Raw genomic sequence first — 14,893 nt, 5'->3', positions numbered from 1 at the left:
CCTGACCGAGTCTGTAATATCTACATGTTTGAAGCAGACCACCATAGTCCCTTCACCCAAGAATGCCAAGGTAACGTGTCTAAATGACTATCGCCCCGTAGCACTCACATCTGTAACCATGAAATGTTTTGAAAGGCTGGTCATGGCTCACAAACAGATCCATAGATGACACAATCTCAATCGCACTCCACACTGCCCTTTCCCACCTGCACAAGAGGAACACCTATGTGGGAATGCTGTTCATTGACTACAGCTCAGCGTTCAACACCATTGTGCGCTCAAAGCTCATCACTAAGCTAAGGACCCTGGTACTGAACACCTCCTTCTGCAACTGGATCCGGGACTTCCTGATGAGTTGCCCTCAAGTGGTGGGGACCCATTAGCTGAATCTCAACGATGCTTAGTCCCCTCCTGTACTCCCTGTTCCCCTACGACTGCGTGGCAGCACATGACTTTAGGCTTGCCATAACAAATGGGTTGACATTTCAGCTTTTCATTTTTTATTAATTTGTAGAAATGTAGAAAAACAATTATACCACTTTGACAATATGGGGTATGTGTGTATGTGTAGGCCAAATATTGCTACATTTTAAATTCAGGCTGTAAAAAAATAAGGGGCGTGAATAATTTCTGAAGGCACTGTATGAACAGTACATATCTACCCCCTGCACATCAATACTGGTACCTGTGTATATAGCCAAGTTATTGCTACTCATAGTTAAGTAATTTAGCAGATGCTCTTATCCAAATTGACCTACTAGCGCAATTAGGGTTAAGTGTGTTGCTCAAGGGCACATCAACAGATTTGTCAACTCAGGGATTCGAATCAACAACCTTTCGGTTACTGGCATAACTCTTTTAACCGCTAGGCTACCCTGCCGCCCCTTATTGTTTTTCTATGATTTCTCTTTTATTCTCTCTGTTGGGAATGGCTTCCACATCCCAGGAAGCAATTCAACTGTTAGTCTACAGTCGTGGCCAAAAGTTTTGAGAATGACACAAATATACACTGCTTCAGTGTCTTTAGATATTTTTGTCAGATGTTACTATGGAATTCTGAAGTATAATTACATGCATTTCATAAGTGTCAAAGGCTTTTTATTGACAATCACATGAAGTTGATGCAAAGAGTCAATATTTATAGTGTTGACCCTTCTTTATCAAGACCTCTGCAATCCGCCCTGGCATGCTGTCAATTAACTTCTGGGCTACATCCTGAATGATGGCAGCCCATTCTTGCATATTCAATGCTTGGAGTTTGACATAATTTGTGGGGTTTTGTTTGTCCACCCGCCTCTTGAGGATTGACCACAAGTTCTCAATGGGATTAAGGTCTGGGGAGTTTTCTGGCCATGGACCCAAAATATCGATGTTTTGTTCCCCGAGCCTTATGGCAAACTTTTGCCTTATGGCAAGGTGCTCCATTATGCTGGAAAAGACATTGTTTGTCACCAAACTGTTCCTGGATGGTTGGGAGAAGTTGCTCTCGGAGGATGTGTTGGTACCATTCTTTATTCATGGCTGTGTTCTTAAGCAAAATTGTGAGTGAGCCCACTCCCTTGTCTGAGAAGCAACCCCACACATGAATGGTCTCAAGATGGGCTCACCTTGTCTTCTCCGGACAAGCTTTTTTCCGGATGCCCCAAACAATCGGAGAGGGGATTCCTCTGAAAAAATGACTTTACCCCAGTCGTCAGCAGTCCAATCCCTGTACCTTTTGCAGAATATCATTCTGTCTCTGATGTTTTTCCTGGAGAGAAGTGGCTTCTTTGCTTCCCTTTTGACACCAGGCCATCCTCCAAAAGTCTTTGCCTCACTGTGCGTGCAGATGCACTCACACCTGCCTGCTGCCCCTGAGCAAGCTCTGTACTGGTGGTGCCTCGATCCCGCAGCTGAATCAACTTTAGGAGATGGTCTTGGCACTTGCTGGACTTTCTTGGGCGCCCCGAAGCCTTCTTCACAACAATTGAACCGCTCTCCTTGAAGTTCTTGATGATCCGATAAATGGGTGATTTAGGTACAATCTTACTGGCAGCAATATCTTTGCCTGTGAAGCCCTTTTTGTGCAAAGCAATGATGACAGCACGTGTTTCCTTGCAGGTCACTATGGTTGACAGAGGAAGAACAATGATTCCAAGCACCACCCTCCTGACCGAGTCTGTAAGCTTCCAGTCTGTTATTCGAACTCAATCAGCATGACAGAGTGATCTCCAGCCTTGTCCTCATCAAAACGCACACCTGTGTTTTTGGGGGATTCAGTACATTCGCATGGCAAAGAGGGACTTTGCAGTTAATTGCAATTAATGTGATCACTCTTCACAACCTTCTGGAGTATATGCAAATTGCAATCATACAAACTGAGGCAGCAGACTTTGTGAAAATGAATATTTGTGTAATTCTCAAAACTTTTGGCCACACCTGTACACCTGTTGTTTGCCAAGCATGTGTCAAATACAAATAGATTTGATACTTTAATAGATTAAATGTCTTTAAAAATATATTTTTGCTTGGGTGCTGCAACACAGATTGAGGCAGAGAGAAACAGATATACTTTAATAAATCACTTAACTCAGACAGACAGACAGACAGACAGCTAATCATGAGGATCTTGCATACAGTAGCTACGTACATTCAGGGAAACATTCATCTGGCTCCATAACATCGTCAGCCGTCTCAGAGAAGTCATCCTCTTCCTCCCCTGGCTTCCGCAAGTCCACCGTGCTGCCTTCTGATAGGCTCACTTTTTCCTGCAACACAGGAACAAGGAAATCACACCAGGAAGTCACGTCACACCATATTCATTCCTGTTTGTCCATCCCCATAGAAAGACATATTCATCAGACTCGAGATACTTCTCGGCACACTAAGAAACGTAAACACACCCAATCTCTCAACTGCATTAGTGAGTACTTTTATAAAACAGCCCATTCACATAGGCCTGTTTGAACGCTGTATTAATAACATTAATCTGTGACATTTCTGTGACATAAAGTGCACACATCAATCATTGAGTCGACACATACATTTCAACCGTTAAATGGTCAGAGTTGACTTCCTGAACAGTGTAATTCTATGTCTCCGATCTGTCATCCAGACCTCCGATCTGTCATCCAGATCTCCGATCTGTCATCCAGACCTCCGATCTGTCATCCAGACCTAGGTTCAAGTATCATTCCAAATACTTTGTCTGGGCTTGATTGAGTTTGATTGGCTTAATAGACAAACATAATAGTCCCAAAATGTCAAACCCCGCCCATCTGGCACTCCAGACAGGGCTAAAATAAACGCTGGAAGTATTTGAAAGTTAGGGTTCAGAGTTCAGGCTGTGCTGTAATCTAATGCTACAGTAAGGGTTCAGAGTTCAGGCTGTGCTGTAATCTAATGCTACAGTAAGGGTTCAGAGTTCAGGCTGTGCTGTAATCTAGCTACATTAAGGGTTCAAAGTTCAGGCTGTGCTGTAATCTAATGCTACATTAAGGGTTCAGAGTTCAGGCTGTGCTGTAATCTAATGCTACAGTAAGGGTTCAGAGTTCAGGCTGTGCTGTAATCTAATGCTACATTAAGGGTTCAGAGTTCAGGCTGTGCTGTGCTGTAATCTAATGCTACATTAAGGGTTCAGAGTTCAGACTGTGCTGTAATCTAATGCTACATTAAGGGTTCAGAGTTCAGGCTGTGCTGTAATCTAATGCTACAGTAAGGGTTCAGAGTTCAGGCTGTGCTGTAATCTAATGCTACATTAAGGGTTCAGAGTTCAGGCTGTGCTGTAATCTAATGCTACATTAAGGGTTCAGAGTTCAGGCTGTGCTGTGCTGTAATCTAATGCTACATTAAGGGTTCAGAGTTCAGGCTGTGCTGTGCTGTAATCTAATGCTACATTAAGGGTTCAGAGTTCAGGCTGTGCTGTAATCTAATGCTACAGTAAGGGTTCAGAGTTCAGGCTGTGCTGTAATCTAATGCTACATTAAGGGTTCAGAGTTCAGGCTGTGCTGTGCTGTAATCTAATGCTACATTAAGGGTTCAGAGTTCAGGCTGTGCTGTAATCTAATGCTACATTAAGGGTTCAGAGTTCAGGCTGTGCTGTGCTGTAATCTAATGCTACATTAAGGGTTCAGAGTTCAGGCTGTGCTGTGCTGTAATCTAATGCTACATTAAAGGTTCAGAGTTCAGGCTGTGCTGTAATCTAATGCTACAGTAAGGGTTCAGAGTTCAGGCTGTGCTGTAATCTAATGCTACATTAAGGGTTCAGAGTTCAGGCTGTGCTGTAATCTAATGCTATATTAGGGGTTCAGAGTTCAGGCTGTGCTGTAATCTAATGCTACAGTAAGGTTTCGGGGATCAGGTTGTGCCGTGACCTCTGCCTTCCTATCACCAGGAAGTCTTAGTCCAGGTTTGATGAGATTTCACTGTGTAGTAATGGAAACATATTTCACACGCGTTACTGGGATTATTGGGACAGAGGTGCTGCTGCAATCCAATAAAACGAAAGTGTAATCCAGCATTAAAGAATGTGTGTGTGTGTGTATGTGTATGTGTGTGTGTGAGAACTGGAGACACAGGATTATTGTCGGTATCATTCTTAGGGCTGAAAGAGGAACAGAGAGAATCTGCTCTGGCAGCATTTAGATAGAATCAGTGTTATACTATGGTCAATAGTAAAGGATCAGAGATGATGATCACTTCACCAACATCAGTGCGCGCACACACACACACACACACACACACACACACACACACACACACACACACACACACACACACACACACACACACACACACACACACACACACACACAAAGTGTGAAAAAATATATATATTAAAAAATAAAACCATTTGTTTCTAACTACAGACTTGCTGCTTAAAATCAAACTGCTGGTAATTTTTTGGTGTGTTTTAAAGTCCTTCACGTGTGAAGCACATCCTTTTTTTACTACAGAGTGCACTGCTGATAAACTACTGATGTCAGATAAACTACTGATGTCAGATAACTACTGATGTCAGATAACTGCCAGATAAACTACTGATGTCAGATAAACTACTGATGTCAGATAAACTGCCAGATAAACTGCTGATGTCAGATAAACTGCTGATGCCAGATAAACTACTGATGTCAGATAAACTACTGATGTCAGATAAACTACTGATGTCAGATAAACTACTGATGTCAGATAAACTGCCAGATAAACTGCTGATGTCAGATAAACTACTGATGTCAGATAAACTGCCAGATAAACTACTGATGTCAGATAAACTACTGATGTCAGATAAACTACTGATGTCAGATAAACTGCCAGATAAACTGCTGATGTCAGATAAACTACTGATGTCAGATAAACTACTGATGTCAGATAAACTGCCAGATAAACTGCTGATGTCAGATAAACTGCTGATGCCAGATAAACTACTGATGTCAGATAAACTGCTGATGCCAGATAACTGCCAGATAAACTGCTGATGCCAGATGACCTGCTGATGCCAGATAAACTGCTGATGTCAGATAAAACTGCCAGATAAACTGCTGATGTCAGATAAACTACTGATGTCAGATAAACTGCCAGATAAACTGATGATGGCAGATAAACTGCTGATGTCAGATAAACTGCCAGATAAACTGCTGATGCCAGATAAACTGCTGATGTCAGATAAACTGCCAGATAAACTGCTGATGCCAGATAAACTGCTGATGTCAGATAAACTGCTGATGTCAGATAAACTGCCAGATAAACTGCTGATGTCAGATAAAACTGCCAGATAAACTGCTGATGTCAGATAAACTACTGATGTCAGATAAACTGCCAGATAAACTGCTGATGTCAGATAAACTGCTGATGTCAGATAAACTGCTGATGGCAGATAAACTACTGATGGCAGATAAACTACTGATGTCAGATAAACTACTGATGTCAGATAAACTACTGATGTCAGATAAACTACTGATGTCAGATAAACTGCTGATGCCAGATAAACTGCCAGATAAACTGCTGATGCCAGATGACCTGCTGATGCCAGATAAACTGCTGATGTCAGATAAAACTGCCAGATAAACTGCTGATGTCAGATAAACTACCGATGTCAGATAAACTGCCAGATAAACTGATGATGGCAGATAAACTGCTGATGTCAGATAAACTGCCAGATAAACTGCTGATGCCAGATAAACTGCTGATGTCAGATAAACTGCCAGATAAACTGCTGATGCCAGATAAACTGCTGATGTCAGATAAACTGCTGATGTCAGATAAACTGCCAGATAAACTGCTGATGTCAGATAAAACTGCCAGATAAACTGCTGATGTCAGATAAACTACTGATGTCAGATAAACTGTCAGATAAACTGATGATGTCAGATAAACTGCTGATGTCAGATAAACTACTGATGTCAGATAAACTACTGATGTCAGATAAACTACTGATGTCAGATAAACTACTGATGTCAGATAAACTGCTGATGTCAGATAAACTACTGATGTCAGATAAACTGCCAGATAAACTGATGATGTCAGATAAACTGCTGATGTCAGATAAACTGCTGATGTCAGATAACCTACTGATGTCAGATAAAACTGCCAGATAAACTGCTGATGTCAGATAAACTACTGATGTCAGATAAACTGCCAGATAAACTGATGATGTCAGATAAACTGCTGATGTCAGATAAACTGCTGATGCCAGATAAACTGCTGATGTCAGATAAACTGCTGATGTCAAATAAACTGCCAGATAAACTGCTGATGTCAGATAAACTGCCAGATAAACTGCTGATGCCAGATAAACTGCTGATGCCAGATAAACTGCTGATGTCAGATAAACTGCTGATGCCAGATAAACTGCTGATGTCAGATAAACTGCCAGATAAACGGTCAGATAAACTGCCAGATAAACGGTCAGATAAACTGCCAGATGCCAGATAGGCTGCTAGATGTCAGATAAACTGCTAGATGCCAGATAAACTGCTAGATGTCAGATAAACTGCTGATGCCAGATAAACTGCTGATGTCAGATAAACTGCCAGATAAACGGTCAGATAAACTGCCAGATGCCAGATAAACTGCTAGATGCCAGATAAACTGCTAGATGCCAGATAAACTGCTAGATGCCAGATAAACTGCTAGATGGCTTTTTTCCCTTCTAATTTCCATTTTGCCAAGAAGCCTCTAATTCTGGAGTGGAGAGGGCAGGGAGCAGGGCACGCCAGGGAAAGAGGGCACGAGGAGAAGGCCAGACTGCTACCCGGCCGCCACGGCAACCACCCCTGCCCACCCCGCTCTGGCGTCCAGCCTACCCCACCGCACCATGCCCAGCTCCCCCCGCCCCACCCTGCCGTGCCAACCCGGCTCTGCTCTGTCCACTCTGACTATTTAATCTGCAGGGCCTGAGCAGCACTACCACTACAGTTCTATAGCTCTACAATTTAACATCTGCCCCACTGCAGACTGATGCTGCCTGCCAACCCTGCATCCGGGATTTAAAGAAAGAGAGGGATGAGGGAGAGACAGAGGGAGAGAAAGAGAGCGAGAGAGCCGAAAGATAAAGAGAGAGAGAGGGAAGGGGAGAGAGATATAGAGAGCGAAAGAGATAAAGAGAGAGAGAGACAGACACGATTGACTCAATGAGGGGCTTAAGGCTTAATGCCGAGGGAAATACATACAGTAGTAGGTGACATTGTGTTAATTACCTAATATAATTCAATCTAAGAGAAGCAAAAAGCCACTTTCAGCCATTTAATGTGAGACCGTTTTCTTTGCAGCCCAGCACTGTGCTTTCTGAGAAGATGTTTTCAGGCTTAATCACATCTGAAGGCCCTGGCAGACTGTCTGTCTGTCTGTCTGTCTGTCTGTCTGTCTTTTAAAGCAGCATTTCACTAGTTTCTACATTATTCACTTGGCGATAATGTCTATCACCATGATAGTCTGCCAGTGTAGAGAGTGAAAATACTCTAGTTCCATCAGATTTTTATCACCACCAACTTGTGTCTCATCATTCAGCTACAGTCCATTTCTAGCACACACACACATGCTTTTCTTTCTCACTATTCACCCTCTGGTTTTTGGACCTCAGGGGGCTTAGCACCTAAAAGCCTCACTTTTTTTTTTACAAATGCACAATTGAGAGTGACTGCACCGCCCACAACTGCAAAGCTCTCCGGAAGGTGGTGCGATCTGCACAATGAATCATCGGGGGCAAACTTCCCGCCCTCCTGGACACCTACACCACCCGATGCCATAGGAAGGCCAAAATAATCATCAAGGACACCAACCATCCGAGCCACTGCCTGTTCGCCCTGCTATCATCCATCCAAAAGGCAAGGTCAGTACAGGTGCACCAAAGCCGGGACCGAGAGACTGAAAAACAGCTTTTATCTCAAGGCCATCAGACTGCTAAACAGCCATCACTAGCACATCAGAGGCTGCTGCCTATAGACATAGATTAGGAATCACTGGCCACATTCAGGAATGGATCACTAGCCACTTTAATAATGTTTCCGTATCTTGCACTACTTATCTCATATGTATAAACTGCACTCCACACTATTCTACTGTATCTTAGTCCCTGTTAAATTGTGTTTACATATTACATCATATGTATATTTCATATGTATATACTGTGTTGTATTCTATACCACACCACTGACTGTTACAACAGCCATCTCCAGCACATCAGAGGCTGCTGCCTACAGACATAGATTAGAAATCACAGGCCACTTTAATAATGTCTGCGTATCTTGCATCACCCATCTCATATGTTTAAACTGTACTCTATACTATTCAACAGTATCTTAGTCCAATGCTGCTCTGACATATATATATATATATTCTTAATCCATTCCTTACTTAGACTTACATGTATTTTGTGTATATGTTGTGAAACGGTTAGATATTACGACACTGTCGGAGCTAGAAACACAAGCATTTCGCTACACCCGGAATAACATCTCCTAGACACATGTACGTGACCAATAAAATTTGATTTGATTTGACAAGAAAATGTGGAGAAACCAAAACCTGAAAAGAAAGATTTCCTACGGTACTTTGAGATGGTGTGTGTAGGCTTGGGCTTTAACCGTTTATACCATATACCGGGATATTTACCAATACCAATGGTATGATTTTCAATACTGTTTTTTAAAAAAACACAGGGGGAAGCATTATAAGTTAAATATAACTATAAGAAATATAAGATTTGTCAAATGAATTATATCCAGCTCAGGGCTCCAGCATTTGGTTTGCTAACTTGCTAGCTAAGTGGCTAGATGTCAAGATCAAGCTTCTTGGTTACAGCAGAGACATTCAACCCTGAGTGCCGGTTTCTTTAGCTAACATTGACCTTTGCCTTTCTGCTATCTTCAAAATATGAACATTCCATCATTAACGAGTCTCAAGAAGAACAGAGGGGTTGATCCTGATTCGATAACCCTCACAGCTATCGTCCAATGAATATCCATATATTGGAACTCTTATCATTTTTTCTTCTCCACAGAACACATTGGTCTCTGGGGCTCCCGAGTGGCGCAATGGTTTAAGACAATGCATCTCAGTGCAAGAGGTGTCACTGCAGTCCCTGGTTTGAATCCAGACTGCACCACATCCAGCCGTGATTTAGAGTCCCATTGGGTGGCGCACAACTGGCCCAGCGTCGTCCGGGGTAGGCCGTCATTGTAAATAAGAATTTATTCTTAACTGACTTACCTAGTTAAATCAAATAAATAAATCTGGTTGCCAAGCAACTTTTTTTTTTTTTGTCCAGTTGAAACCAGTCTGTCAAAAGTTGCTAGCTCATGTCTAAAGTCTCAACCTAAATACACACTGCAATTCCAAACCACAAAACTTATTTGCTTTGATTTGAAACATGACGATACAACACCTTGCCTTAGCTAACAGCTAAAATTTTTGTTTTTGACTTTATCATTCTAATTCTATTAACAAGGCTCCACATGCATTCCTGCTATTTCCAACCACCAACTGAGCAACTCCTCCGTAAATCCAGCTGCATATTGAACGTTGAGATTGCCGAAAGGCCAGTATCTTTGGCAATGACGTAGTGGCAAGGAACGGAATGTCAGCTAAACAGACTGGAACCCAGACTAGAGGTAGTCAATACCCTCCTGGATCAAAAGGCCAGTATCTTTGGCAATGACGTAGTGGCAAGGAACGGAATGTCAGCTAAACAGACTGGAACCCAGACTAGAGGTAGTCAATACCCTCCTGGATCAAAAGGCCAGTATCTTTGGCAATGACGTAGTGGCAAGGAACGGAATGTCAGCTAAACAGACTGGAACCCAGACTAGAGGTAGTCAATACCCTCCTGGATCAAAAGGCCAGTATCTTTGGCAATGACGTAGTGGCAAGGAACGGAATGTCAGCTAAACAGACTGGAACCCAGACTAGAGGTAGTCAATACCCTCCTGGATCAAAAGGCCAGTATCTTTGGCAATGACGTAGTGGCAAGGAACGGAATGTCAGCTAAACAGACTGGAACCCAGACTAGAGGTAGTCAATACCCTCCTGGATCAAAAGGCCAGTATCTTTGGCAATGACGTAGTGGCAAGGAACGGAATGTCAGCTAAACAGACTGGAACCCAGACTAGAGACAGTCAATACCCTCCTGGATCAAGATCCCTTATGCCTAAAATGTTTTGGTACAGAAAACATTGGTACAGAAACGGTATGAACAATTGAATACAGCCCAACCATATTGGTGTATAGCGTTGCGTGGCGATTATGTAACTAAATCTGTGTCCTGTCTCCAGGGATCACCTTGTATGCCTGGCTCACAGATTTACCGGATTATATATCCGGAATGCCGCCATTCTCTGCTCCGCATCCATCTATTCTACAGTGCTACCCACTTCCTGCAATCTACCATATGACCCGCCCCTTTGCAGCTCATTGATCCCTGTCCTCACGCTCACTTTTGAGTGACATGAGCAGCTGCCAATCTGGTACAGTACACCATGGCACTGATGTGTAAGCGTATCTGAGATTACTAGGGAGACTCGGGACTGGCGAGGTTTAGGACTGGGGAGGCTCAGGACTGGGGAGGTTTAGGACTGGGGAGGCTCGGGACTGGGGAGGCTCGGGACTGGGGAGGCTCGGGACTGGAGACGCTCGGGACTGGGGAGGCTCGGCACTGGAGACGCTCGGGACTGGGGAGGCTCGGGACTGGGGAGGCTCGGGACTGGGGAGGCTCGGGACTGGGGAGGCTCGGGACTGGGGAGGCTCTGGACGGGAGAGGCTCTGGACTGGGGAGGCTCGGGACTGGGGAGGCTCGGGACTGGGGAGGCTCGGTACTGGGGAGGCTCGGGACTGGAGACGCTCGGGACTGGGGAGGCTCGGGACTGGAGACGCTCGGGACTGGGGAGGCTCGGGACTGGGGAGGCTCGGGACTGGAGACGCTCGGGACTGGGGAGGCTCTGGACGGGAGAGGCTCTGGACTGGGGAGGCTCGGGACTGGGGAGGCTCGGGACTGGGGAGGCTCGGTACTGGGGAGGCTCGGGACTGGAGACGCTCGGGACTGGGGAGGCTCGGGACTGGAGACGCTCGGGACTGGGGAGGCTCGGGACTGGGGACGCTCGGGACTGGGGACGCTCGGGATTGTGTCTTTCACCATAAAAGTCCTATGACCAAGTTCAAGTTAGTATAGTTATACACACAGTGTATAGTTATACACATATCTGACAGCCTTGATGAAGATGAGCAATAATACAATTGTTCAGAGAAAGACATTTTGTTTAACAAGTAATCGTGTTTTGGAGAAAAAACAAGGTAGGGGTCAAAATGATTGACAGCTCTAAAGAAGTATGCAGTATTCCTAGCATGCTAATCTCTACATCTAGCTTGGGACTGGATGCATTTTACAGTTCGTTTTGGTTGCGTTTCAGATTATTTTGACATGCTAACCTCTCACCATTACCAATAACAGGGGAGGTTAGCATGTCAAAATAATCTGAAACACAACCAAAACGAACTGTAAAATCCATCCAGTCCCAAACTTGATGTAGAGGTTAGCATGTCTTGGGGGGGGGGGGGTATGATCTTTGACCCTCTGTAAGTTTCTCAGTCATCATTATTCACAATTCATTCAGGATGATCTGTAATCCTGGTAGCAGCCACATGAATGTCGAAGTGTTCTAGAAACGTATTCTATGTCTTATTGACAATGAAAGTGATTCCAAAATGACACAATACATTATTTATCATTCATTTCTGTTGGGCATAAAATAATATGAAACACAACCAAAGCAAACAGCAAATGCATCCAACAAGTTTGTAGAGTCACAAGCTAAACGTTTGACTCCTTTATGTAGAAGAATCTTTAGGGGGTGTCAATTGTTATTTCTCCAAGCAATTGTATTAGCATAAAATAATATAATTTCCTCTATAGCACAGTATTAATAAATGTAATGATTTATTTTACACTGTCGTTATTGCTCATCTTTATCAAGGGTGTCAATAATTTCAGGGGCCCACTGTATATTTAGTAAGAAAAAATGTCAAACAAAATGTACACATTTTGTGCTTTTGAATGCACAAAAAAAACCTTTACTTTTGAATAAAAACAAGTGCTTCCTTATTAGTGTGATGTATAATTTGTGCAAAAAGGTTTACCGCTTTGTTGTCCTCGTCCTCTGACGACTCCGTCTCCTCCTCCACCTCTCCTTCCTCAGGGAACTCCACGTCCGACTCCCCTGGAGCGATGGGCACACTGATGGTCAGGTTGGGGTTGGTCATGTAACTGTCGTCGTCCGGGACCTTCTCTCCGTAGCGTCCGATCACCCCCACCACCCCGACCCCCACCCCACCGTTACTCTCCACGTGATTCGCTACGGGTGTCAGCTTCACAGAAATCTGAACGTCTTTAGTCATGAGACGTCTCTTCTTCAGGTTTCCGTTGAATAGTTCGGTGACGTTCCTCATCAGCCAGGCGAACCCCGTGTGGATGCGGGCGACGGCGATCTGGATGTTGTTCATCTCTCCGTCCTCGTCGGGAGCTGACAGGTTGTCTGAGCTGAACGAGCTGAGCAGCAGGGCCAAGAACAGGTTCAGCACCTGGGATGGAAGAGGAAAAGGAGACCAGTATAATGGAACCACACAAAATGGGAGAAATTGGTGTATTTTGATCATGTTCAAATGATATAGAAGCAGATCAGAGGTTGAGGCCTTCTTTAAGACCCTTTGACCCAAGACAATGGTTTCGTCATCAGAATCTAATCCAATAGACAGAGGATTAACCCACCGTTCAAATGCATACATGTTTAACACGTAATATGGATCCAAGCAGCATCCCATCTGATCTCCAGTAATCTGCCTGCTCAGAGAGAGCACTCGAGCTACTTGTCATCTAGGCTCCAGATACCTCTGCATTGTGTGTGGGACATAACCAGTTGGTGTGGAATTATCTGCTCATTGAGATGGGGGGGGGGGGGAGCATGAACATGATCTGAGCAGATTCTTGTTGATGGGTGCTCTTTGACCTCCTTGCTCCTAAGCAATTTGTTGCTTGTGAACCCCTAGAGATCAGCCGGGATACACAGCCTTCATATGATTCATGTGTTTAGAGAGAGGGAGGGTTTCTGTCAGTCTGACCATGTACTGCCCAGAGGAGAGCTGGAGGAATCTGGTGGTCAAGCTCGTCATATATAGCACACTTTATCACTAGCTTCATAACATTGTATACTGTTGTCCATAATGCAAAAAAATACAAATACCAAAAAATGCAGAAAATCATTTCTGGGTAACAATTTAATACTTTACTGTAAAAGTTTTCCATTAAAATGGACAAAACTGAACCAAAACAGCCTTTTAGCAACAACAAAACAACTAATTCTAAAGCTACAATGTTGCTAGGACTGTCTGTGAGTGGTCTGAGTGGGGAAGGGAAAGCCAGCTAAAAACGATCTTTTTTTGGAGGGGGCGGAGAGGTTTGGATCCTCTCTTCGTTATCTGATCTATTCATTTACTGCCTGGTGACGTCACCTGGCAACCCGAGCACTCCACTCATGCAAAAAAAATCTGCCAATTAAAAAGTCCTGTGTAGATTGTATGTTTAACCAGCAACTAATCAAATAGTTGAAAAATCACAGATTTGTTTCTGAGCATGTGGATAGGATTCATTAAGAAGTTGCCTTTAATGACGTCGGGAAAGTAAAGGTCAACGGAACAAGTGTTTGACTTGTGTCCAACAGGATTTCACTTTCTTAAAGCTGTGCTCTCTTAAAGCCTGACATGGTTTTAAGACAGTTAACTGATCACGGGTAGGTCAATCCTGCATATTGGGGGCATTAGACTGTTTAACTATAAAATAGAGATCTTTGGCCGAGCACACCTGTGGTGGGTTTGACGTTTAAATGAAAAACAGTTAGGCCGAAAAGAACCCATACCTACTGTAAAATATGGTGTTGGATCTTTGATGCTATCAGGCCATTATTTGCTTCCACTGGTCTTCCACATGAACTTTACCCAGTACCAAGCCATTTTTTTTGCCAAAAACCTGGTTGCCTCTCACCAGGAGACTGAAACTTGACCGCAAGTGGATCTTCCAGCAAGATAATAACCACAAGCACACGTCAAAATCCACAAAGAAATAGTTAATTGACCACAAAATCAGTCTCTGGGTCTTGAAACCCATTGAAAACCGGTGGTTTGAATTGAAGTGGGGAAGTCCATAAGAACAGACAAAAGATATCAAGGACCTGGAAATATGGAGGAATGAACTGAGATCTTTCCCAATGTGTTCTCCAATCTCATGAAACATTTTTAGAAAAGGAGAGGTATTCCCCCTTTTTGAGAGGAAAAAACATTACTTCTTCAACTAAATCTCCTTCTCTGAGCAATTGTATTAATATGATATAATATAATTTCCTTTTTTTATATACAATAGCTCAGTATTTGAAGTATT

General features: G+C 43.5%; 1 protein-coding gene across 1 annotated transcript in view; it reads right to left on the bottom strand.

Annotated features, from left to right (window-relative positions):
* LOC109881246 (sodium channel protein type 2 subunit alpha-like) overlaps positions 1 to 14,893 on the bottom strand; it is a 48,224-nt gene that overhangs the window by 21,142 nt on the left and 12,189 nt on the right. The window contains exons 4-5 of the mRNA XM_031810716.1: positions 12,604 to 13,044; positions 2,630 to 2,747 (exon numbers count right to left, since the gene is read on the bottom strand). Coding sequence (XP_031666576.1) covers positions 2,630 to 2,747; positions 12,604 to 13,044 — 559 coding nt within the window. The remainder of the gene's footprint in view (positions 1 to 2,629; positions 2,748 to 12,603; positions 13,045 to 14,893) is intronic.

The sequence above is a fragment of the Oncorhynchus kisutch genome, linkage group LG30 (assembly GCF_002021735.2).
Source record: "Oncorhynchus kisutch isolate 150728-3 linkage group LG30, Okis_V2, whole genome shotgun sequence".
NCBI lineage: Eukaryota > Metazoa > Chordata > Actinopteri > Salmoniformes > Salmonidae > Oncorhynchus > Oncorhynchus kisutch.
Note: the sequence above shows the minus strand (reverse complement) of the source record. Positions and strands in the feature narration are given on the sequence as shown.